The following is a 27,101-nucleotide window of genomic DNA, read 5'->3' as shown; positions in this document are numbered from 1 at the left end:
TGAGCAGTGTATCACGGTGGGGACCCTGAACCAACCTGCCTTCAATAAGCTAATAAGAATAGCAAATGATAGCACACATTCAATACGCTAAATAATACTAAACTGAGGATAAGCAATAGTGAGCCTGGGTGATCTATAACTGGTATAAGATCATGCAGGAACACTTCCTCCGCTGTTCTTGGCACCTCTGAAGACCTGGTTACTGTCACATTTTGTCACCTCTTTAGCTCCAAAAACCTGTCTTCTGTTCCCTTTTCTTAACTTTATTTATTTATTTATTTAAACAAAGTAGCCTCAAACTTACAGTCTTCTTACCTCAGGTCCCAAGTGCTGGGATGTCAGACATGTACCCTGATGGCTAGCTACAAAATCATTTCTTTTTTCTCGAGATAGGATTTCTTTGTGTGACCGTGGCTGTCCTAGAACTAGCTCTGTGGACCAAGCAGCCTTGAACTCTGATCCGCCTGCCTCTGCCTCTTGAGTGCTGAGTGCCACCATACCTGGCACAAAAGCATTTCTTAATTTCAAAATTTATAGTCTAAAATCACGACTAATAAAACTTTAAGCAGAACAAAAACAAGTAGACGTTTCTAGACCTGTTGTTTCCCGAGTTCTCCCATACAGTACTAAAAGCATCTGAGCACAGGGCACAAAGGCCGAGACTGAGGTCCCCCACCCCGATAACTCAGTGTCACAGCACACTGCAGCGCTCTACTCACAAGCTCTCCCCAAAGTTGCCGGGCTCCAGGAAGCCAGTAAGATTTTCTTCCTTCCCCTTGAGGAGCTAGGATGAAAGGAGCGCCTTAGATTACACACCACCAACTCTTTATCCAGAAAGCATGCTTATTTCATTGCTTACAAACCTTTTTTTCAAAAAGTTTCCTAATATAGGGTTTCCAGAAATGCTCCTTGATTCCCTTTGCCTCCAACACCAGGCCGTCGTGTAAGGAGCAGAGCTTCTCAATGACACAAGGTGGGTCAGAGGAAGGCTTAGAATCCTTAGGGTGGCAGTCCTCTGATGAGCCTATGATGTATGAAATCACAGAACAGAGACAGGTCAGCATCAGTTAGCTAACATAAATATTCATGAGTCTGCTCAGGATATGATTGGCATGTGTATCTAATTTATATATGCCTCAGAAAATGAAGAGAGAGCTGTATATGTAGCATCCCCAGTACAAACAAACAAAAAAGGGCACTTTATCCCAGACACATTGCCTCACAATATTCCAGTGGCCAGACTGTTGTGAATTGGAAGGACAGCCTGAGCTATAACATCCTGTCTCTATACATAAAGAGATGACTACTTACATTATAAATTAAATACTTTTTTAAATGGAAATGAACAAAGTACATCATCACTCAAATGATTTGTTATGTGACTATCGATTGTTAGAAAACTTTTTAAAAAGTTGTTGCAAGAATATCTAAAAAAAATAAGAACTGTATTCTGCAAATGAGCTTTACATTCAAATTTTTAAAAATCCACTTAACAAATCACATAGTTCTGCCGGGTGTGGTGGTGCACGCCTTTAATCACAGCACTCAGGAGTAGGCAGGGTAGATCTCTGTGAGCTCAAGGCCAGTGTGGTCTACGTAGCTAGATCCACAACAGCTAGAGCTTCAGAGACCTGTCTCAAAAAAACAATCATTGTCATCATAATAAATTATTTTATTTCATATAATAAATTATGTATTAATATATAATATACAACTATATTATATATTTGTTATTATATACAATAATATGTATTATTATATGTAACAATAATATATTATTATTGTTATTATTAATTACCCAATTCGGGCTGGTGAGATGGCACATCAGGTAAAGCCCCACTTCCAAGCCTCACACCCTGAGTTTGGTCCATGACAACTGATTCCCTTCAAGTTGGTTTCTCACATGTGTGCTGTGGTATATACATGCCTCCTCTCTGCCCCCCCCCACTAAAATGTAACAATTGTTTTAATTACACAGCTTAAAAATTATCCATTTTGACTTGATTATATTAGATGTATTTATATTCATTTACAGTGTACTCTTTCATAAGAACACAAAATTTTCAAAGAAAATTAAAGGAGGTAAAAATAGAAGCAAACATAAAATATCAAATGGAAGCAATAGCTACATCATAGAACTAGGGTGCCATGGACTCAGTTCCTAATGAAAGGAAGAAGGAAAGGAGTACAGAAAGGGTAAAGGTCAAGTTTTCCTTGTCCAAAATGCTTGGACCTGAAGGTTTAGAGTGTAGACTTGAATTTTGGATATCTGCTTCATCTTTATTAGAACATGCATAATCTAAAGAATCTTAAATGCAATCTAAAATCTTTATTTTGTTTTTCTACTTTTTTGTTTGTTCTATAAGCTGAAGATAACACGCAGGTAAGGCACGCAATCTGGCATGGAATCTATCTGCAGTGCTAATCTCAAACCTTCTGAGCAGCAGGTAATTACAGTAGCTAACTCCCTAATTCTGAAACCAACCCTGAGAGATAGGGAAGTTGAAATTCTAATTGAAACCATGCCAAACTGACAATCAGAATTCTGCCACGGTGTTCTTCAAACAGAATCAGCAGTACCTGATATATATAGTATATATAGCAGACTATACATCCTCGGTATTCACACGTACAGTTTATAGCAATTACATCATTTAAAGCATAATGTATGCATTGCCGAAATGAGTGTGACTCTCATACTTGTCACCTAGAGGATAAGGATTTTGTTATTTTAGAATTTTATTTTCCTATAGTAAATGAAGTGAGATGATATTCTTTAAGTAAATTCTTTTTTGCTACCTGGAGTGCACAAAACTCACTAACAGTCAAAAATACTACAGTAACTTTAGAGTGATCTTTGATACACTCCGTTTCTAAGTTCTCTTTTTCCAATGTATTTTTCAAAAGCTTCTCAAGTTCTCACTTAAGACTAAATGATATTTTAGTGATGACATTTGCTTTTGATTTTAAAGGGGGAGGGTTAAGGACTGGAGTGATGGTTCAGCAGTTAAGAGCACTGGTTACTCTTCCAGAAAACCCAGGTTCAGTTCCCAGCATCCATGGTTCACAGCCATCTGTAAGTCAGTCCCACGGGATTTGACACTCTCCTTCTGGTGAGCCTCTGAGAGCACAGGCATGCATGTGGTACACAAACACACACATGCAGACACAACACTCATACGCACAGGAAAAAAATAAAACTTTAGAGAAACGCAGATGTGCTGACTCTTCAGTCTAAGCACTCTGACAGTTCCACTGTGAAGTTCCGACACTCGGTCCTCTGATGCTAGCAGACCTAGATTTGCGGAACAATTCCCAAGAGTAAAATCCTGTGGAAACGTGGGCTGTCAAATGTTTCACATATAAACTTACCTTTGAAATTAGGGTTCACGAGCTCTTTGCGATTAGAACACTGTAGGGCGTTTCCATAAACTAGATCTAACGCACACAGCAGAAGGTGGTAAGAGTTCACCAGATCATCACTAATCATGGGGAAGTTGCCTATAGGGTTATAGAAAGTCACAGAATTACACTGGCATCCACTCTACAATAGTTTAAAATAATCTCTTTCATTATGAGTGATAAAGTGTTTTGGAAAATTTACATTTTGGGGGACTGATATTTTAATGTATGTCTAAGAATTCAAAGAAAACTAAACTTTACTTAAATTCAATACACAATACACATTTCATAGGCATCTATTAAGTAGCTAGTAACTCACTAAAACTAATTATTACTGTTCTGGTCTTTGGATTTCTGAACACACAAAAATTTATCAACTCTCTTAAACTTTTTTACATAAAAAAGTTTTTCTAGGGGCTGGAGAGATGGCTCAGTGGTTAAGAGCATTGCCTGCTCTTCCAAAGGTCCTGAGTTCAATTCCCAGCAACCACATGGTAGCTCACAACCATCTGTAATGAGGTCTGGTACCTTCTTCTGGCTAGCTGTATACATAATAAATTAATAAATAAATAAATATTTTTAAAAAAGTTTTTCTACAATGAAAATTACTAGAAATATTTAGAGGTAAACCACTGGAAAATGGTGTATGATTATTTTTCTTATATACATACTCTAGAGAAGAAAGCCTTTCTTCAGAGCCCTAATGGTAACATTTTAAAATGCTTTTCTATACAGTAATAAACATTTATACACATTAATCCAACAGAACAGGAATACAGACATTTGACGCAGCAGCCACTATCCCAAGGGTAACTGCCAATGCTTGTAGCAGAAAAGTAAACATAGCCCGAGCCATTTGTGCAGTGCTGGCTTGAGAATACTGAACAGCTCCATAGAAATTGCTAGCAAGTGTCTGTCTAAAAACTGTTGCCACACCTCTGCATTTTCATGCATACTGCCGACCCAAAGGCATGAACCGCACTTCCACACATAGTGTGTACCTTAATGTATGCATTACCCACGCTTGGTTTTGTCTCATTGGTTCTATCTTAGACTTTCCTCCTTTGCTTCCTTCCAAAGAAAGTTACCACCTACCTTAGGTCTCTGGATATATGATTCTTTTTCTTTAGAGGATACTTTAAAGCAAAAAGTAAATAAATAAAAGCCTGCTGCTGCCAGAAAGGCAAATGAATACTAAGAGGTTAAACTCTGTATTGATATACTCCAGCTTACTTGCTTGCCTATAGTATAAAAGGTCAAATATTAAAAATCTACTCCTATTCTTGTATATAAACTAGGAAGCCACACCCACTGGTTATAAGCTACAAAGCCACCACTGGCAAGTCTAAACTTGTCCCTGTGTGCACTTGCAGCGGAGGACAAGAACAGCAGCACTGTAATCCTAACCAACGGCTGAAATGCCCCGACAGAGTGTGTTCTAGTTGAAATTCCACAGTCTCCACACGGAAAAGTTCTCACTTCAGACCCTGGCCTTACAATGGACCTTACTACACAGGCTATTTTATTGTTTAATTAAGAGGTAACAAAAAACGGAAAGACTTAACTGCTAGATTTGGCTTACTTGTCCAGGAATGTGACTTTATGAAAACAGGAAGTGGTCTTCTGCTCAAAAAGCCCTTCGTGTGACAGCTCAAACTTGTCACTTGCCATACCAAATCCACAAACATACAAATAAGTAGCTTATTATTGGGAATGAGATCATCTAAAATGTCCATATGCTGCATGCTCAGTCTACCTTCCCCACAAATAAACCCAACACTGAATGAAAACAACTAAGTTACCCACGAGAACTGATCCAAGCACACCACAAAGTCACTGAGCTGTGTTGTGCACCTGAACGCAGTACTTGGAGGCAACAGAGACTCCCAGAAGCTAAGTGTGGCGTCTCCTGCCTAACTGAGACGCGGCCATCATTTTAATAGTCCTTATGCTAGCAAATACATTTGCTCCGAAGAACACAAAATAGATTAAAATCCTAGTAGCCAGGCAGCCATCCAATACAATCAATAAGATTACTATCATATGTAATATCAGTCATACAAACTAACATGGCAGCCTTCACAGAAAGTTTATATGCGTCTAAACTTTTATTTTATGCCACTGGTTTATGTCACATTTATTTTGTTTTGTTTTATTTTTGTGGTGCTTAAAAGGAAATCCAGGGTCTTGTGCACACTAAGCAAACACCTACCCCGGGCCACACCTGTGACTTCTGACTGCACTAAAGAAAGCAGCCAACATCATTGTTATGGAGAGCAAAACTAAAAAGCTCGCAAAGACTCTGCCTTCAGCTGGGCGCACAGCTGACGGAGGACTCCCCTCCCTTCACACCTGGAGACCACACCTGCACGCTCAGCATCAAGCTGGGAGACAAGAGATCTGGATTCAAATCCTAGCATTAGTCTTAACATTTCTGGGCTTTAACTGCCTCATCTTGAAATCAAGTCATTTGAGATAGTTGATCTAATAAAGGGAATCTCTTATACAGTAATTTTCCTTTACCCATGATTTTATTTTTATAGTTTTAGTTACCTTTGATCAACAGACAAAAAAAAAACCAAATGGAAAATTTAGGAAATAATTCCCAGGCAAGGATATCTGTAATCTAAGACTAGGGAGACTGAAGCAGGAGGGTCACAGGTTCCAGGTTAGCCTGGCCTACATTGTAAGCCTCAGACAAATAAAAACTAAGTTTAAAACTGCATGTTTTTCTGCTCTGTCCAGCTCTGTGCCACCTGGAACATGAATCATCCCCGTGTTCTGCATATCCAGGTTGAATATGCTATGCATCCACTAGCCAATTAGTTGCTTTCACGGTTACTTGATCTATTGTCTCCATACGGCAGTGATTTTATTCAAGTAATCTGTAGCTTACTTAACAATGACCCTAAAATAATTCAGCAACTTGCCAAAGAAAAGACAAAACATGGAAGTGTTTCCACTAAGTGAAAAGATAAGTGTCCTTAATTTAAATAAAAACATAAATTTATTGGAGAGATTGCTCAGTGGTTAAGAGCACAGTTGCTTTTTCAGATAACTCAGGGTTTGGCTCCCAGCACCCATATGGAGCCTCACAACCATCTCTATCTCCAGGTCCAAGATATTGGATGCCCCCTTCTGACCTCCTCTGGTACTGCACGCATGCACGCACACGGTGCACAGGTACACATGCAGGCAAAACATCCATACATATAAAACAAAAGTAAATCTTTAAAAGAATCATATGCTGATGCTCCTAAGATTTAGAGTACAATAAGATAATTGATAGGGGTAACATTTATATAACCTCTATATACCAACATAACAGCTCTGTTCTTATTATAACTGATGTCATTTATCTCTTATTGTGCCTAATATTTAAATTAAACTTTATGTAGGTATGTATAGGAACCCCTGTGTAGGAACTTCTTTGGGTCCAGGTCTTAGAACGTATCCTGAATACATAAAGGTGGGACTATGGTATACATGAGACTCCCTCCAGTTCTGACAATTTGCATCTTATTGAACTATCTTAGTGGCAGTCATATGCCACAGTCTATAGAGAAAAAGCTAATGAATATAACTGTATCTTCTCCTTAGACTTAAGAATTATCACTATATGGAGATGTATTTCCGCACGTGCAACCTTGGCTAGAGTAACAGAATGAAAAGAGGAGAGAAAAAGATTCTAAGTATCTGATTAAGTTTAGACACACGTTACCTGTGGACATGCAGAAAGTCATCAGAAACACTGTGAGGATTTCAGTCCCACTCAACGAATCAGACACATCTTATAGAGATCAGAGCCCTAGATACAAGCTGATACAGAGTGGGGTTCCATCCACAATTCAAAACGAGAGCTTCACATCACAGAGATGTGGAACAAGTATAAAATGAAAAGGAATGCCATCTAATACGAGGAAATGTGGATACTGTAAAAAGGATCCTTTTAAGAAAAGTGGGCCTTTCTTCCTGATCCATAATACAGCTGATAGAATCAGCACCTGGAAATGCAGGTTAGCAATTCCTATCCAAATAAATGTTACTCTTTGCTTACCTTTTGCATATATAAAAAGCACCCAGCAAAAGTGGAAAATTTCAGATGTGGTACAGGGCTGTCGCCTGGAGGGGGAAAAATAAAATCATAAGACAAATACAAACATAACAAAGAGACATCCAAAATGACTCAAACCAGTGGAGACAAGCCCACAGACACAGGAGGGAAAGCAGACTTGGCTTGACGGGGAAATGTGGAAGAAGCTCTGCCCCAACCAAATACTAAGAGCAAACAGCTGGGAGGCAGAGAAAGCAGTTCGGGGGAGGGGGAGGCACTTTCTAAGTCTTTGGGGTCAAGATACGTAAGGCACAAAATAAAAAGAAAATAACCATTCCTGTTTTTATAAAATCATATTCCTGAAGCCAACTCTAGAGGTTAAGTCTTTCCATTTTTCTGTTTTTGGAGACAGGACGTGTAATCCAGGCTGGCCTTGAACACCTGACTGCCAGGTGCTAGCATTACAGGTGGGTGTCATCATGCCCAGCTTTACAGAGCCTATTTTAATAAGGCCCAAGAGAAGCAGCACACCCCAGAGACGAGCAGGAGACTTGGTGTAGTTCTGGTGCTAGCACGAGCAGCCACTTGCTTCTCTTGGCCTTTGTCCTTCACCCATCAGAGTTCCTGTATTTAGGAGTAACACTAGACTTAATCTACTCGGCCACAGTCACAGTGAACCGTCAGTTGGACTTTTATAAGTAGCTTCTTACTGCACTGAGGAGGTGGAAGCATGAACTCTATAGTTCATGGCTGTGCTTGGATATTTAACATGTTCAAAGATACCTGGGCTAGATGATACCCTGTCTCAAAAAAAGAAAGAAAGATATGGCCTTTTTGCCATAGTATATGATAAACTAGTTATGATTTTGATTGGCCTCAAACATAAAATTTAGGCTCTTTTGCTTGTAATACATAAGCTACTCTAAATGTTAGCTCTGTAACATTACAACCCTGGGGATACCTTGACTAACCTCCTTGCTCCCCAGTTCCCTCTGGCTTGTCACTTCTACACCTACTGCTAGTCCCTCTATAAGACCCCATCTCTATCTCTAACATAATCTGCCTAAATCCTCCCCATTTCTACTTACTCCATGTAAAGCCATCGAACTGGCTCATCTCGATTTCCTTTTGCCTCCGAAATCCCCCTTTTCCGTATCTGCTGCACTCACAGTACCTGTATGCTACTTCCTGCCCCTCATTTTACTGTCACCTCTCAGAAGAGAGACCATAGGTTGTCTAAATCCCCATCCCCTGCATGATACCGCAACAGTTATTTCTTGTTGCTGTGTTTGACTGTACATTACAGTCATACAAGAGGCAGTACAACCATGGTAAAGCGTTCTGCAGTAAGTCTACCCACTCAGCAGGTGCATGGATTGTCCTAGGCACTTATTTTCCCATGCCTAACAAGTCAAAAACCTATAAGCTTGTCATAGTACAAGTTTGCATCCGAGAAGAGTGCTTGCCTCATCACACATAGGTAAGTGCCACATATCACTAGTGTGACTGTTAGCAGAATGTGCTCGAAAGTGCTGCGAGCATGAGTCTTAGAGAATGTGTCTAGCATTCATGAAACCTTGGATTCAGTTTCCAACACTCACCCATAAGTACAGAATAGTATAAATGTAAAATTCCTTGAAGAAATAATACAAGCCTCTTAATTAGAATTGGGTGATATACACGCATACCGAACAAGTGTGTAGGAAGTTATTTTTAGACTTTCTAAAGGAAAAAAAGCTATTGTATTTTTTTTTTAAAATGATCATGGTAGCCTTACTAAGACTCAAAGACAGCTTGAAATGAAAGCTCAGAACATATCATTACAAAGCTGGGGACAGTGAGGCCAAGGAGAGCTCCACTCAGGATAGGACAGAACAAGCTTGAGGCCAGCCTGGGCTACCTAGTAAGTTTAAATCTAGCCTGTCTACACAATGATATTCCTTCCCCCATTTCAGGGGCTTTGGATTTTGTTTTGTTTATCTTTTTGGCTGAGACAGGATCTCTCTTGTACAGTCCAGGTGATCCTCCTGCTTCAGCCTCCTTAATGCTGGAATTACAGTTGTGTGTAACTATACCCAGCCTCTTGAATATATTGTTACTGTTGTTGTTTTTCTACACATGATTTCTCTGAGGACGCTGACCATCCTGGAACTCACTTTGTCGATTGCCTGCCTCTGCCTCCAAAGAGTTGGGACCAAGGTGTGCACCACCACACACGGCCCTCTTGTACATTTTTTAATTTCATTTTACATTCCAATCGCAGTTCTCCCCACCTTGGACATTTCTTATGAATACTGTCTAAAAGGAAATTCCTTGATATACTTTAAGAGCAGAATTTCCCTCTCTCTGTTTTAAACAAACCTGGATGTTAAAGGAGGGCAGTTTTTAATCTTGTAATTGCCCACAGCTGTAAAGACCGAAAACACTAAACCAGATAAGCTGATTTTGTAGAACTGGACCGGAAAAATAAGTCCAGAGTAGTTGAATTCCCCTATTCTCACTCAGTCTAGTTTCTCTGTTGCTGATTGGCTACGAACATCAAACTGATTTCAGGGGACTATTATTCATTCAGTTTGACAGAAAGGTCAAATAATAGAAATAGAAAATATGAGTATCTGATCTATACCAAGGAAGTCAACTGGAGAAAGTACTTAAGGTCTGATTTGTCAACCTGCATAAAAATAAATAAAAAAGGAAATTTTATGTCAGTATAAAACCCTAACACTTTGCATTATGAAAGAAGCCAGACAACTTCTAACATACAACAAACAACAACAACAACAAATTATCATTAAAAAAACAAAACAAAAAACATTTGAAGTCAGATGTGGGAGCACACATCTTTAATACCAGGACTGAGAGGCAGAGGCAGGCAGATCTCTATGAGTTGGAGGCCAGTCTGGTCTACAGAGTGAATTCCATGCCCCAAGTCTACAAAGTGAGACCCTGTCTCAAAACAAACGAAAAAGCCCAACTTCTTAGGAAAAAGTAATTTCTGAAATCATGTTTCCTTTTAAAGAGTGAGGAACTGCGCTTCAGAGGAAGGCTGCTCCCAAACACACACAGAAGCTTACCTCTGCTTTCGTCCTCTTTGCTGGCGAGGTTGTTCTTCTTGGGGATATTTAAAAATATCTTGAAAAATGGGTTCATATTTCTTAAAAATCACAGCAGACACAGTGAAGTTTCTTTCTAATCTTTCCGTATGTTCTCTGAATTGTGGGGGTAGATTTGCCATGTCTTCCCACTTCTTCATCTTGTTAAAAAATTCAATTAAGCTGATATCAAAAATAAAATTGAGTACCTTAGTAACATAAAGGTGATGTTATGCCAATACAATTAACAATACACCCAAATCACTTCATCAAATCATATTTCGGCAATGACAAAATCAACGCGTGCCTTTGGCTAGCTTTACCTCCTACCGTTTGTCTATCACTCCAATCTCCTAATCAACTTTGCTCAGACTATGATTGCTTTGGTTCCCGTGTGTGCGTGTGTGCGTGCGTGTGTGTGCGTGTGTTCATGTAGGCAGTGTGAGGAAATGCACAGGAAGCCAGAACTGATGCTGGGTGTCTCCCTCAACCACTGTCCACCTTATTGCTTACATTTTCCTGCTGGGTGTGGCAGGAGCTCTTATCCGTGCCACCATCTCACTGGCCCCTGCTCAGATCTTTTAAATACTAAAACTGTGGAGCTGGAGAGATGGCTCAGCAGTTAAGAGCGTTTGCTCTTCTTGTAGGACCTTGGTTCAATGCCCAGCACCTACAAGGTAGCTTATGACTCTGTCTCACTTCAGTCCCAGGAGATCTGATGTCCCCTTCTGACCTCCTTGGGCACTAAACATGCACAAGACACACGTTCATACATAAAGGCAAAATACACATACACATAAAATAAAATGAATCTTAAAAATTTTTTTAAAATAAGACGCTAAAGTTAGTATGGAAACAGCCAAAATTTCAATGTATACATCTTCCTAGTCTCATTCTCTACTTCCCCCCAAAATATAACCCCCATTCTGATGTTAATTTTCCATACTTATATTCATTAAAAAAAGTAGTATTTTTGTTTGCTTTTACATTTTATGTAAAATGTATCATATAAGTAGCATTCTACAACTTAATTTTCATTGAATGTTTCTGAGATTCACTAGTGTCAATACATGGAAATACCTAACTCATTTATTTAATTACTAAAATCATCCTTCCTATGAACATAAAAAAACTTCCTGTATTCACTCAACCAAGAGAAATTCAGATTACTAATAATTTTCTTTTTTTAAAAAAAAATGGTGTAGGGCTGGAGAGGTGTGAGTGGTTAAGAGCACTTGGTGCTCCTGCAGAGGACGCAGGTCTGTCCCAGCACGCACATGGTGACTTACAACCACCGGGACCTCCAGGTCCAGGGCATCCAGTGCTTTCTTCTGGCCTCACAGACACTAGGAATACATGTGGTACACACATACATGCAGAAAAACACTCATGCCCATACAAAAATCATGAATTTTCAAATGGTGTCATAAACATATTGCTATGTGGACAGGACTTTCTTTAGGGCCAGAGAGCATGCATTTTCCGTTCTACGCATTCCACCTACATTAAACACAAGTTTCATGCACATGTATCTAAGCATAATGCCACTTGATAGGCTGGTCTACCCTTCTGATTCATTCTATCTTCAAAAGCTCGATATCTTTATTTAAATTTATATTAACATTACACAACGAGTCATAACCTTTCATGCATTAAAATGCAAATACACTTGTTAGTAAAATATAAGCCTGACTCTGAAATAGCAAAGGAAAACCATGACTCAGTTTCTAAATTCAGCAATCTACATATTAGAGTCTCAAAGAATAGTATACAAAGAGAAATTTCACTATCAGCGGGATTTGTAAGCTTTTATTTTAGCTACATTCTCCTTTTCAAGCTCTAATAGTTACCTCTGCTCGGAACATCGAAGGATTCTAGTTAAAGACACATAGTTTCCTTCAACGGTCCCTTTGCTTACAGTTGGGACAGATTTTCTGCAAGCCACATATAAGGCACATGCTAACCAGTGAAGATCATTCCCCTGAAAAAGAAAACAGTGCTTAAAAACTTGTCCAGAGTCACTCGGGTTTTTAAGGTCTGAAGTCGCCCCGTTTCTTTCCCACGGCTGTAACAACGGAGAGGGGTGAATTCTATGTGTGAACAGATGAAGATATATACCGACCCAGCAAAATGACACGGGCATAACCACCGAGTTATAGGTTAATTGCTTATAGGTATTGCTTAGCCTTCGAATCGTGGGCCTCTATGCCCTGCTCCTTCCATAAGCTATATATAAAATAAGAGGGCCATACGCACAGGCAGCTGATAAACAATCCGGACTTCCGTGTCACTTCCCATTGGCCCATGCATGGGAGGTGCCTGCAGAGTTGACAGGCACTGGCCCGAATGGCCATTTTTTGTCAACCTCAAGCCCCGTCCCAAGAACGGGACATAACAAACCTATAGGTGCGTGACAGCCAAAAAGAGTGCCCGAGCTCAGCGACAAATGTGTGTGTCTACACCGGTTTTCAACTGTCGGGGGGGGGGGGGGGTAGGGAGAGGGGTGAAAGATCTTAAGCCGTTCTCACACGTAACTTAATGCGAAACTTAACGCGTCTCCTCTGACGGCTGCAAAGCCACGGCAGAGGCAATGGTGCAGAGCAAACGATCAAGCGACCCCAGGGCCACACCGAGCCCCCCGACCTCCCCGGATGGTCTGCGCGCGCACCTCCAGCGTGTAGCTCTCGCTCATGCTGCGGTAGCTGCTCCAGGCCTCAGCTCGCGCCGCCTCGTCCATGTTAAGGCGGCTGCACAACTCCTCGAACCGCTGCTGGATCTGAGGGCCCGGTGACCCCGCGGGCTGAGAGCCGTCTGCCGCGTCGCCATCCTCCTCCTCCTCCTCCGAGCTGGCTGCGGCCGGAGGAGGAGGCGGTGGCGACTGGTTGCCTCCAGATGGCATGGCGCACCGGAGGCCGCGGCTCTTCAGATGAGCCGAGGGCCCGGGCCCGCAGCCATTCAAACCGCGAAGCGCCGGCCCGTCAGCAGCTTGCACCACGACTGTGCCGCCCCCAGAGCCCCTCGGGCCTATGCGGGCACCCGTAAGTCTGAGCACAGCCTGCTGGGAAATGTAGTCTCGGCCGGCATCTCAGGGGGACCAAAAGTCGTGGAAGAAGGAAGAGCAAAAGGAGCTGTGCTTCACGTCGGGGCAAATGAACGCTTCCTCCCATTTTAAGTGTCTCTCAACAGTGAGACCATTCAGAAGGCTCTTTTGAAGAGAAAATAACCAAGAAATATCGACAGGAGAAGCCTTAGTATCTAAGCTCTTCACGCAAACACTTCCTTTTCACCTAGAATTTTTCAGATAATAGTAAAGATTTAAAGGTCCAAAGTCTGGATAATAGCTCAGCTGCTCGTTCTAGTTTGTGTTACTGTTACTGAGAAAACACTGACTGAAACCAACTCGGGGAGGAAAGGGCTTGTTTTATTTTAGACTTTACAGTCCATCACTGAGGGAGGCTAAAGCAAGACGCTTACAGGCTAGCTCCTCCTTGCTGGGTCAGTTGCACTTCTAAAACAGCTCCCCATCTGCCTAGGAATGGCCCACAGGCCAATTCAACCGAGAAGATTCCTCAAGAGACGCTCCTGTGTCAACACTATCTATGGCAAAGATATATTGGGCCAAGAAAGATCTCATTAACCAAACAAAAACCAAAAAAAACCCCTCTCAACCAAACAAGTAGTCATGAATGTGTTTTCAAAGATAACTTAAAGATTATATTAGCCAGCAGACTTGCAGGATTGACATCTTAATGACACCCCTAATTTCCAGGCCTTTCACACTTAACGTTGTGTGAGTAAGGACAGGCAACGGGAAATACAACTAAACAAGGTGGCAGTGCAGACTGAGCATGCTCAGAACCTGGGACTGGGGAAGCTGATACTTTGGCATCCAAGATGGAAAGGTATTTCAGGACAGGTGACTGAAATTAGGGAAATTATCTGGCATGAGTGAGAAGGAAACACAAAACATGCAACAAACCTGACGGAACACGCAACAAAGCTGCTTAGGAGTTTATTAGAGGGGGCGAATACAGGCCTAGGGAAGTCAGTGTGGAGGGAGAGGGGGGGAGGGAGGGAGAGAGGGGGGAGGGAGGAAGGGAGGGAGAAAGAAGGAAAGAGGGGGGGAGAGAAAGAGAGAAGGAGGAAGAGGAGGAGGAGGAGGAGGAGGAGGAGGAGGAGGAGGAGGAGGAGGAGGAGGAGGAGGAGGAGGAGGAGGAGTGTAGTGAAAGGAGCGGTGGGCTGCGGCCCAGCTCCCTGCTAGCTTTACCTGAAATAACAACACACAAAGTGTATTCATTTAAACACTGACTGGATAATTAGCTCTAGCCTCTTACTGGCTAACTCTCATATCTTGATTAACTTATATCTATTCATGTGTGTAGCACCACGAGGTGGTGGCTTACCAGGAAGATGCTAACCTATGTTCCTCTTGGGCCGGAGCTTCATCACATCTTCCTCGCTGCCTTCTACCTAGCATCCTGTTCTGTCTACTCCGCCTACCTAATTTTCTGTCCTATAAAAGGGCCAAGGCAGTTTCTTTATTAACCAATGAAAGTAACACATAGCCAGATGACCCCTCCTCCACCAGAGGAGGAGGGAGGGAGGGAGGGAGAGAGGGAGAGAGGGAGAGAGAGGGCATGTCCAGCTTTTAAAAGCTGCCTAGCCATGCACACAGTGGGTTGACATGACTATGTCATATGTAGATGACAGGGCTCACGCATGCATGCAAGGACTTAGCTGAGTCATATGTGGATGATGCAGCCACACCAGCCACACTGCACGTGGGTCATGTGGGGCCCTTTAACATCCCTGGGGCCATTAGGCACAGCTGCCTGAGGGCTTGTCGGCACATGCGTGGCCCTAGAATCTTGAAGTGTCAGCCTTATTGGGGCTGAACTCATAACATTCCACCCTTTTGTTTATTATGAAAAGTTGGGGGGTTGGGGTCTTTAATGGATGGGAATGGGGTGTCATAAGGTCTCTTGTGACTTATTCCTGCTGATTTTGTGGACATCGGAGAGTTGAGATGCTTGACCGCGTCCTGGGGTAGCTGATTACTTCTGTGTTTTTTGTTTTTTCCACACTCTGCAGCACTGGCTGGCTGGCAGCTTGGACCTCGCAAGATGCTGGAAAGGCAGGAAATTATGTCTGAAAAAAAAGAGTTTTAGATCCTGTTGATTAGATGGTAGATAAAGAGGTTGGGGTGGTGGAAGAGGGAATTTCCCAGGGGTTCCCGAGACCAGGAATGATAAGGGAAGAATTAAATGATACTTATTCTGGGCCAGTCTGGTCCATTTAGATAGGTCCAATTGGCTACCTGGAGCTTATGAAAAAAATGTTTTTAAAGAAATAAATTTTAGACATATTAAAAGCTTATGATTATGATGATATAGTGTTGGAATGGAAGACGGTGGGTAGGAGGGAGGAAAAGGGAGAATTATCAGAATGAAAATTATCAGACCCTTAATGTTTTACCTGAAGCAGATCTTAAGGCACTTGTTCTCTTCAGCATCATGGTATTACCTTAACATCCAGGAGACACTGCTGCAGTCAGTGATGAACCTGTTATGTTAAAGTCTGTTGTGAGTTTTTGGAGTCTGGGGCTGTGAATTCCCCAAGCTCGTTATTGTTTCTTACCATCTGGGCTTTTGACAATCCTTGTATCTCTGGCTCTATGTTTAATGATGGTCTCTCTAATAACAGCAGAGTGGTTAACTAGAAATTTAAGTATGACATTGGAGATATAGAGAAGTTGGTAAAGCAGATAAGAGGAAGAGGGAGAGGGAGAGTATATGGCACAGGAGGGTTGAGTACGGTGATGAAACTTTTATTTTTCTGGAACTGGAGAAAAAGTGGCTGATCTTGGTGTCCTCTGGAACTTAAGGGAGCAGGGCCCCATTTGAGTTACTGTATAGGAGGGGGTATCTTGAGCTGGAAGAGTAAAAGGTTTAAGGTGAGACAGGTGAATCCAATGAGAGAGTGCCTCGAGCTTGGCAGCTGTGGATGTTACAAGAATTACTTTAAAGGGGCCCTGGCATTTAGGGGAAATGGGTGAAGGGCACTGGTCTGGGGAGAGAATAGTACCTGATCTCCTATTTTAATTGGCACATGGTTGACACAATGAGTTCTCGGTAAAATCCCATAATAGGGAGCGAAGATGGGATAACAGTGGGGTCAGCAGGTGATCAGGAAGGGGAGAGGTTTTAGGTGAGAGGCCGTTAAAATCGGCTGTCCATACATGAGTTCAAAGGGGGGTTTGGGGAGAGCCCTAAAAGAAATCACCCATTTCCCCTAAAATTTGAGTTTTGAAGTTTGCCCAGCTGGCTTTTGGTCTTGCTTTGATCCAATATTTCCTTGCTATGCTCTGCTGCATAGCAAGGGGGATGTATATCCTATGGTAATGGGATCTGGAATGGTAATTTATATCCTATGCCACTGTATGAATCTCATAAGAGACTTTGAACTTTGGACTTTTAAACATTGTTAAGACTGTTATGGACTATGGGACTTTTGAAGTTGGAATAAATGCATTTTGCATTATGATCTTGTTATAAGCTTATGGGGCCCATGGAGTGGAATGTAATTGGCCCCCATAATCTCTTAGAGAGTGACATTATTAGGAGGGGTGGGTTTGTAGGAGTGGGTGTGGCCTTGTTGGAGGAAGTGTGTCACTTTGGGGGTGGGCTTTGAGGTTTCCTATGCTCGGAATACCACAGTATCTCAGTTGACTTCCTTTAGCCTGCAGGATGTAGCCCTCCCACCTTGGTATCCTGCAAATCACCATGCTGTCCCTGTTGTGATGATAATGGGCTGAATTTCTGAAACCCTAAGCCGTCACCCTCAATTAAATGTTCTCCTTATAAGATTTGCTGTGGTCATGGTGTCTCTTCACAGTAAGAAAGCCCTAAGACTCTTGGGAACAAAGAGGACATTTGGCTCTGGTGATTCTCTTCTAAAAGGGCCCAATCTTACAGTTCATGGCTGCCCTTGGAAGGCAAGGGTCAAACTAGTCTCTGTCCTTTTAGCCCCTTTACTCCTCATTGGTTTAGGGCTCCAAGATTTGGTATTGAACACCCAAGAAGGGAAGCTTTACCAGGGTTGAATAAGTACTGGATTTTATTTTTAGCTTTTGTATAACATTTAGTCATTGCTTAGTCAAAAACAGACTTTCTCAATGATTGGAAGCCCCTGGCCTGGCAATTGCCCTGGTTTGGACTCCAACTCCCAGCCTGCCAAGCACTGACCCCTCTCTGGGGAGGGTCAGGACCACTCCCCCAGGCTATTTAGGCTTGTGTAGGAAAGAAGAACATGTGGTTTGTGTGTTTGTGAATGCTCTCTGTCTTTCCCTTGCCATGCTCTCCTGGCCACCTGGGACCAGGATCTATTAAACACAGGCATTTGATGTGTTTTAATATGGTCTGATTGGATTTCTTAGAGCCAGCAGAGCAGCTCATCTTGAGATTTTTTTTTCTGACTTGATTTCTTTCTTTCTTCCTTCCTTTCTTTCCTTCTTTCTTTTTTCTAAAGATTTTTTATTATGTAAAGTGTTCTGTCTGTATGCTTTCTAGCCAGAAGAGGGCACCAGATCTCATTACAGATGGCTGTGAGCCACCATGTGGTTGCTGGGAATTGAACTCAGGACCTCTGGAAGAGCAGTCAGTGCTCTTAACCTCTGAACCATCTCTCCAGCCCCATGACTTGATTTCAAAACTGTTTTCTACATAGTTAAAAGCCTGACAAACTTTGCTCAAATTATGACAAAAATATTTTTTTAAAGTGAGTTTTGTAAATACTACCAAAATCAATTATCTTGAGAGCCTCATTGTTTTATTTTCTATTTTCATTACATTTACATATATGTGGACGTGCGAGTCACAGAGTCAGAAGATAACTTGTAGGAGTTGGTTCTTTTCCAAGTAGGTCCCAGGATTGGACTCATGCTGTCGGGTTTCATGGCAAGTGTCTTTACCCACTTAGCCCCCTCTGTAGAGGGCTGAGGAACCAGGCAAGACACCCCAAGACCAAATTCTCAGCACAAAGGAGATTTCTTTGCTCCAGAGGGACAGAGGGCAGGGATAAGGGACAAAGATAGGAGATGGAGTAGGAGGGAGAAGGGGAAGGGAACAAAGGATTACCTTTGACTGGCACACAGGCAAACGGCAGTTTGTAAAATTAAAGGGGGAGGGGCTGGAGATGGCTCAGTAGTTAAGAGCACTGACTGCTCTTCCAGAGTTCCTGAGATCAATTCCCAGCAACCACATGAGAGTTTACGCCCACCTGTAATAAGATCTGGCGCCCTCTCCTGGCCAGCAGGCATACATGAGGATAGAACATTGTGTACATAATAACTAAATCTTAAAAAAAACAGGGGAGGGGGAACCCCATGTTAGGATGAGGTATTTCATTCTATCACCTCTTGTGCCCATGTTAGGATGAAGTGTTTCGTTTTAATTAGACATATTAATTAGGTGAGTCAAAGGTGGCTTTTGATTGCTAGATTTCAATGCTTTGATAGCTGGACCTTGGTAGTTGGCCTCAGGAGGAGGAAGTGGCCAAGGGAATAGACCTTGGTGAGTAGCTTTAGAAATATAATCTACTGGTTTATCAAGGTAGAAGGAATGGGGGACACAGGCAAAGCCTGCCACAGCCATGTTTGCTATCTATGCTCAGGCTGGCTGGAATCCCTTCACCTTCCCCCACTTTTCTTCACGTGGATGTTTAAAGCTACACATTTCCATGTACTTTGACTATGTTGTACTTTCATTTCTTCCCTAGTTTGAGATCACTTCTTTGACCCATTGGTTATTTAGGAAAACACTGTTTAATTTTCACATATTTGTGAATATCAAATCTTTGTTACTGATTTCCACAATTTCTACTGTGGTTAGAAAGCACGTTTTCTGCTTTAACCATAAAATCTGAGAGACTGTTCAATGGCCCAGGGTATAGCCTAGAGGGTTCAGGGAGTTGTTTAAGCCCTGGAGGCTCTTGTTAGCCCCCTACCTCCCTGTTCTATCCATGATTGACACTGGAATATTAGAAACTCTACCTTTTCTTGAATCACTGTCCCTTTCTCCTTTTGTTGGGTTGGGTTCTGTTTCAGGCACTTTTTAGTTTTGCAGTGCGCTTAGCACGGCCAAAAAGAAATGTGATTATAATATGTATATGTCTTAAATACTGTGTGAATTAATTGTGATAAAGGCTGGCATGTTCAATCAGTGGAGATATAGTAAATAATGTTAGAGCACTAATTATCTGTAAAAATTTTAATTATGATTCCTATCTTAATCTATGTAACCAAATATAAATTCTAAGGCAATAAACATATTGAGTATTTTTTAATAAAGAACATAAAAGCAAATATATGTGTAATTTGGGGGCTAAATATTTTTTTTTTCGAGACAGGGTTTCTCTGTGGTTTTGGAGCCTGTCCTGGAACTAGCTCTTGTAGACCAGGCTGGTCTCGAACTCACAGAGATCTGCCTGCCTCTGCCTCCCGGGTGCTGGGATTAAAGGCGTGCGCCACCACCGCCCGGCCGGCTAAATATTTTTGTATGAGAAAAATATTAACAATGGAAGCCATAAAGGAGGGAGATTGAAATGATCATATAAACATTTAAAACTTGCCATTGAAGCCGAGAGCACTGGTGCACACTATACTCCCAGCGCTCAGGGGGCTGAGGCACGAGGATCACTTGAGTCCAAGTTCCAGACAAGAGTGGGCAAAAGCATGAGGCCCTGCATCAAGTAAACCAAAAGCTCTGTGAAATTTGAGGCAGCTGAGTTCCAGACCAGTGTGCACCAAAGACCCTATTCAAAAAAGCCCCAAAACACTGGGGCTGGGGAGATGGCTCAGTTAAGTCTGCTTGCCATGAAAGCATGAGAATTTAAGTGCGAATTTCTAGCACCCACATAAAAAGCTGGGCCCATGTGCTTCACCTATGATCTTGAGCAAGCATGAGGACCTGAACTTGGATCCCCAGCAGCCATCAAAGTAAGGCACAGTTATGTTCATCTGTGACCCTAGTGCAGGAGGGTGGAGAGAGGCAGGTCCCTAGCACTTGCTGTCCAGTCAGTACATACCAGGTTCAGTGAGAGACCCTGCCTCCAGTATTGACCTCTGACCTTCAGGGCGCACGCGCGCGCGCGCGCGCGCGCGCGCGCGCACACACACACACACACACACACACACACACACACACACACACACACACACACGCGACGCGCGCGCACACACACATGGTGGAGGATGGTTCAGGGACAGTACATGTGTCAAAAAACAGCAACAAATCCCCCTTCCTCAAAACCAACTAAACAACTATTTAACTACAAAGCACTGGGCATGCTACTCAGTAGTGGAGTGTACAGTGCACCACAAAACCCAAACACCCACAAATCAAAATCAAAAAACACAAGATGCATTATGTTTAACTGGCTTAATACTAAAATCTCATTTTAAATATTCAGTAAGTAGGCACTCAATGAGCCGTGTGGTGGAACAGCAGAAAACCTGACAATTTGTAAGATTCTGTAATGACCTGGTACAGTAAATGAAATAAGCAGGTTGCAGGGAGATGTGGTTCAGCTGGGAGACGGCTCCCCTGACATGCAAGAATAACCGTGTTCAGTTCAGAGCATGGTAACAGCAGTTATAGCAACACATTTCTAGCACCTGCTAGGTGGAGGTAAGAGCTTCAGAAGTCCAAGTTCATCCCTGGCAGCGTAGCAAGTACTAGACAAGCCTGGGCTACAGGAGACCTTGCCTTGAAAGAGCACAAATAAGCAGGCTGTAAAATAGTATGTACAGTTTACCTGCCTTCTGTTTTCCTTCCACAGCAAGGTGCGACCTCATTTTGGCCCGGGGATTGTAGGCACAAGCTACCACACCAGGCTATCAATCACCCCCACTCTGATCACACACACCGCATAACTAACAGTCACCCTGACTATGAAGGTCATTCAGGACGAGGCATCGTCGTGGGTGGAGTATTCCGGGTGATTACTTTGTGCTTCCGCTTTTCCTCCCATGTTTTCTAATATGCAGTCTTATTTTTCACCAAGGAAAATAGTAATTTTTTGTTTTTGTTTTTTGAGACAGGGTTTCTTTGTGTAACAGCTCTGGCTGTCCTGGAACTCACTCTGTAGACCAGGCTGGCCTTGAACACACAGAGATCCATCCACCTGTCTCTGCCTCCTGAGTGCTGGGATCAAAGGGTATGTGCTGTCACCCTTTGATCCCAAAGAACAATTTGAAGAAAATAAAAATACTGAGTTTTGCTGAACTAGGCAGTTTGTTTAGTTTTGTTAAGGAACTGAGATAAATTAATATTTCTAATGATAGTAAGAATTATGAGTGATAGTTTCTCTATGAACTTGGCAACCTAAACTAAGATCCTTAAACAGAGGAAACAGGAAGTATGCTCAGTGTAGCTCAATGGCAAAGCGTCTGCCTAGCATGTGAGAGGCTGTGGGTTTCAACTCTCAGCACCTCAAGTAACAGTAAGAGGAAGCATGTTTACTGCTAGTATTAGTGTGGTCCAGAGTATTACAAACAGTACACTTATATATTGTAATTTAGTATGAGAGCGTATGCTTTTTCTCTAATGCCACAAAGTGGAAGATTTATTCTTCACAGTTGAGGCTGGAAACAAAATCCCATCAAGGTGCTGGCAATGCGTCCTATGGAGGAGGCTCTGAAGCAAACTGGTCCGCACTGTGGTCCCAGTGGGCGTTCTTTGGCTAGCAGTCCTTACATCACCCACCACTGCCTGTTACAAGGCATCCTCCATGGCTGTCTCTGACATGTCCTCCTCACAAGTACCTATTCTTCACAAAATCTGAAATATGTCACTTCAGACACACATACACTCAATATGTGTTTTCTCAAAAACACCCAACTCAGCCAGCTCTGCCTGCAGCCGTGGAGACTGCTCCTCTGGGCGAAAACTAGATGAAGTAGAGGAAGACCCCATTTTTATCTCCATAGTGAGAGAAGTTTTTGTAAATGTTTGCAAACCACTCTGCCAAAAATGGCAATGAGTCAGAAAAAATGCTTATGGCCATGAGTTAATTATTGATTTCCAAAAGGAACAGCTTTAAGAGGCGAGGTTAGCCACGTGGTGGTGGAACACAGCCTTTAATACCAGCACTCAGGAGGCAGAGACAGGATGGAGCTCTGTGAGTCTGAGTTCTACAAAGTGAGTTCCAGGACAGCCAGAACAACACAGAAACCCTGTTTCGGGCTATAAATAAAAAAAAAAGAAAGAAAAAAAGGGGAAAAAAGGCGAGGTTTGTCTTTTTAGTCCTTTTGGAAGTTCTAGGGGTACAAGGGGAAGAAAAGGAAACACAATGTTTGGCATTAGGGTGGAGGTTACTCTCTAGACATGGGTTTTGACACTTAAGACTCTTAAGGAGCTACTTCCTTTTTACGCAGACATCAATATGAATGAACAAAGAATGAACTGAAAATGAAAATCTGACAGTTAAGATGTTATTATAAATGTAAATATAGAAAATTCAAAACCCTAGTACATCACTGAGCCCTGGGTTTGAGACAAGCCTGGGTGGCAAAGGCCTAATAAAAACAGACAACCACCAACATTCTAAGCATTTCTTCCAAAGTACACATTTCTTCTAAAGTGTTTTTGAAGATTTATAACTATCGTTTCTTTTATAACTAGAGTAAGATAAATTATATATAAAACTCAAGTGAAAAATTACTGTCATGTATGGAGGCTGACATCATGGATAGTCAAAGAATATGTTTAATAAAAAATAATTAAACTTCCATTTGCTCTATAGAACATCATAGAAAGTAATTTAATAAATTACAAATGACTTTTTAAGACGTTTGCTCAACTACAGAAAGCAAATTTAGACTACACAAAACACAACTGGTAAATATTGCAAATGTCCAAAAGAAAAATTGGACTAAGACTTGAACCATGAAACCTGAAACAACGGCTAAAATACAAGGCAACACCAGCTATACGTCTTTCAGTAACTACCGACACATACTGGGATATCCTTTCCACTGCAACGTTAGGATCGATGTCATTCCGGCGACTCTTCTTCTTACCCTTAACTTTACATCTCCGTATCTGCATGTTTTTCTTAGCTGACACCTCAACAACTTTCCCCCAAGCCATCTACAAAGAAATGTCTTGAAACCCAAGAGAATGTTTAAAGTTAACATTAGCCTTAATGCTTTGAAAACGGTAACTGCCTTATTATATATAGAAAGAGAATCACTAGGATGTTACCCAAATTTATTAGACCATAATTAGGAAAATACTTTATCTCATAGATTTTGCTATAAATTAGATTTTAATGACAAGATCTAAGTTCTTTTAACCTCATTTTTTTCCTTTTAATTGGGAAAGACAGGAATAAAGATGATGTGGGTAGACCTAGAGGAAGGAGGGGATACGGGTGGTGCTGAAACACTCCACTGGCAAACCAAGGTAACTGTCTGGAAAACTTTGGCTATCTCACAGGTGTGTTCTAGTTAAACAAAAGTGCAATACTGCAAAGGGAACACACTAAGTATGTAATATATCATTTTCATGATGAGGAATTACTACCCACTGCTCCTGGATGGGCATTACAGTGACTATTGCTAAGACATTGCATAAAGAACTATCAATTCAAGGTACTATTTTGAGAAAATACAAAAAATTAATAATACAATCCCAATGGAATTTATATAAATTTGGTAAATACATTTAACATCGTCTAATAATGGGTTACGTTTTTACATACAGAAACATAATTTACTGGTAAAGGTCTTGGGAAACCCAGTACAATCACTTAGTCCATGACAAACAACAGCTCTAGTAAAACACACTGGAAGTTAATTTTCCTATAGGAGAGAACTGGGGCACTCCTCTGAAATTTACCACCTTGCAAACTTTACCATGATTTATTTAGACACCAGGAAATGCTAAGATTTATCTCTCCTCAGAATGTCTAAGTAGGTTCTAATTGTTTCTGATGTGTATAAAGGTAAACCTTGGACCTCTACCGTGTCAGAATGATAGCAGCTTTAGCAGGAGAAATGATATCACAAATCAAATAGCAGACAAATTGTACATGATAAAGGATTGTAAGAAACAGAACAGAAGCCTTGGACTTCGTAGGTATAGTTTGTACATCATTCTGAGATCAGTCAAAGTGCATCTCCAAAGTGGGCAGCTCAGCATTTGCTATGAGCTGACGGCCCAACACTGACTCCGGGTAACATGCTGTCTTCTTACTCCTAGAAACTCAATTAAGTCAAACTATCTGCATATTACTTGACTACTATTACCTGTTATTTCGGAATATTTCCAGGACATCAGACACAAACAGAAACCTATACAAATAAAGCAAACAAACACTTTCTTCTACGTGAAGGGCGCTGTTGAAAGTTCTCAGTGGTGTTCATGAGTTTGCCTTTCTGAACCCTGGAAACAAGACATTATTCATCTGAGACATAATTATTTGCAATAGGAGGCCAAACTTCAAAAAGTTTTAATGTATGTGTACAGGGTGCCAAAGCCATATGACACAAGATTATTTTATGACTTCATTTTTACTGATTTCTGAGTTAGGCGCAGTAAAATGCAAGTCATGTTCCTTGCCAGATTGACATGATATATAGGATGTGTTTAAAAACCCCTGAAAACAAGTACAGAATTAGAAACGAATGTAAACTTCCTAAACTAACTCAGCTGAGGTAACAGGTAGCCAGATAAATTGGCTGATTGGGAAACTTATTTCTTCTTTAAAACATACTTGTACCTGAATTGGAAACATCAGCAGTGCATCACAACACTAGAGCGTCTTCGTGTGATTAAAGCAATGAATGGTGACGTGGAGTCTACAGCTTTCATGACATTCATTAGCTGCCCAAATTATTGCTGAGTTTTGATCTGTAAATTATAGGTGTCAAGGAGGCTGTAAAACTATATTCAAATTAAATCAGTAATATGCATAAAGTATTCTGTGTTCACTGCAAATATATTAAATATACAACTCTTATTGAGCATCATTTCCATAAAATTAACCCCCAACAAAATTATAATGCCTTTTGTTGTAACTTTATACGTGTATGTATCTGATAGTACATCCGAGTTCAGAAACTTATGGATCTTAAGAAATAAGACATGCAAAACGTCTCTGAAAGCAGTTTGCACTTCTAAACAAACAACTGAAATGCTCTGTCAGAAAGTTACTGATGCACTCAACACCGGGGTATTTACAGTTAGTACTTAAAGAAAAGGGAAAACCAGTTTAGATGAAGTGCAGAGTCCCCAATCAATCTTCATTGCTTGAGTCGGAATCCTCAGATGATGATGATGTGCTATCAGACCCGGATGAAGCTTTCTCTGAACCCTCATCTGTGCTGTTTTCATTGAGAGGACTAGGCTCAGTTCCTCCCTTCTCTTCCTGATCTCTAACTCTGGAATCTTCTTCCTTTATTTCTACTGACTTAGATGAACCTAAGTCACTATTTTTGTTTTTCTGTACATCAAAAGTATTGGACTGAGACAAGGTTGGAATATGAAGATTAAGGCCTGGAGTGAGCAGCATCCCTGGGTAAAGTATGTTAGACAGCAATAGTGGGTTAAGAGCTACGGGCTTGGCAGCTGCAGCTGGACTCAACGCAGCCGTGGAGGAAGTTGAAGGAGAACCTGACACACAGCTTTCTCCTCCATTCTCTGAACTTTGGCTCTCTGTCCTTTCTTTTTTTCCTTCTGGCTCCTTAGAGTCATTTCCTTTCTTTCCGTCGGCCTCAGATTCTGCACTCTTCGACAGAAGTCCTCCCATGCCGAGCAGATTTGGTAATCCCGCCATTCCTGACAGTAGCATGGGGAACATGGCAGCCATGTTCTTAGTTTCTCCTCCTGAGGAAAGGCCAGCAGGCATGCCCATTAACCCTGCAGTCACTTGTAGTGACTGCAGGTTTTGTAGATTTTGTTGTAAGGCCTGAAGAGCTGTGAGATCCACACCTGGAAGCAATCCATTGGCCAACAAAGGATTGCCTGGCACACTGCTGGTGGGAGCAGCTGTTGCTGCTGCAGCCTTGGCAATTCCACTTTTAGGCCTTCTCCCGCGCCTGCTTACTTCCTCTCTCACAACAGGACCAGTGAGAATACGTTCAAACATACTTTCTGGAAGAAAACCCTGGAGAAAATACATATTCATTAATAACAGCTACATGAAGACAAAATCAGCTTATCAAATAGCCTATTAAGAGGTAGCTATTCATAAACTTATTCTATATTGATATGAAATAATTATGAAAGATATAACTTGTTTAACTTGTGGCTTCAACCAACTATCCCTCAGCCCCCATTTTTTAAAAAAATCATAATGAAAGAGGCATTTAGTTTTCTTTATATTGTAAAGCTTACGTTTGTAGGACAGAAAATTTAAGAACCAAAGAAACATTATCAAGCATATTTTCATAACTCTTTCTTGGTGCACATCACCACTTGCTCAGATCCTTCTGATCGCGGAAAGCAACACAGGAAGGACAGGGGAAAGAAACAAAAAATTGAGGTTAAATT

At 41.5% G+C, this 27,101-nt stretch overlaps 2 protein-coding genes across 15 annotated transcripts in view; both read right to left on the bottom strand.

Annotated features, from left to right (window-relative positions):
* Positions 1 to 13,559, bottom strand: part of Rbl2 (RB transcriptional corepressor like 2) — a 52,522-nt gene extending 38,963 nt beyond the window's left edge. The window contains exons 1-7 of one of the 2 annotated variants that reach the window (XM_075976863.1): positions 13,217 to 13,559; positions 12,399 to 12,529; positions 10,531 to 10,731; positions 7,460 to 7,524; positions 3,373 to 3,501; positions 864 to 1,024; positions 720 to 784 (exon numbers count right to left, since the gene is read on the bottom strand). In XM_075976863.1, the coding sequence (XP_075832978.1) occupies positions 720 to 784; positions 864 to 1,024; positions 3,373 to 3,501; positions 7,460 to 7,524; positions 10,531 to 10,731; positions 12,399 to 12,529; positions 13,217 to 13,447 (983 nt within the window). In that variant the 5' untranslated portion in view covers positions 13,448 to 13,559. The remainder of the gene's footprint in view (positions 1 to 719; positions 785 to 863; positions 1,025 to 3,372; positions 3,502 to 7,459; positions 7,525 to 10,530; positions 10,732 to 12,398; positions 12,530 to 13,216) is intronic. The other variant, XM_075976862.1, reaches the window with a different exon arrangement.
* Positions 13,560 to 23,294: 9,735 nt separating this feature from the next.
* The window catches only part of Chd9 (chromodomain helicase DNA binding protein 9), a 220,642-nt gene continuing 216,835 nt past the window's right edge, over positions 23,295 to 27,101 (bottom strand). For all 13 annotated transcript variants that reach the window (XM_075976847.1, XM_075976854.1, XM_075976851.1 and 10 more), the window contains one exon: positions 23,295 to 26,715. In XM_075976847.1, coding sequence (XP_075832962.1) covers positions 25,846 to 26,715 — 870 coding nt within the window. In that variant the 3' untranslated portion in view covers positions 23,295 to 25,845. The remainder of the gene's footprint in view (positions 26,716 to 27,101) is intronic.

The sequence above is a fragment of the Microtus pennsylvanicus genome, chromosome 6 (genome assembly GCF_037038515.1).
Source record: "Microtus pennsylvanicus isolate mMicPen1 chromosome 6, mMicPen1.hap1, whole genome shotgun sequence".
NCBI classification, from domain to species: domain Eukaryota; kingdom Metazoa; phylum Chordata; class Mammalia; order Rodentia; family Cricetidae; genus Microtus; species Microtus pennsylvanicus.
Note: the sequence above shows the minus strand (reverse complement) of the source record. Positions and strands in the feature narration are given on the sequence as shown.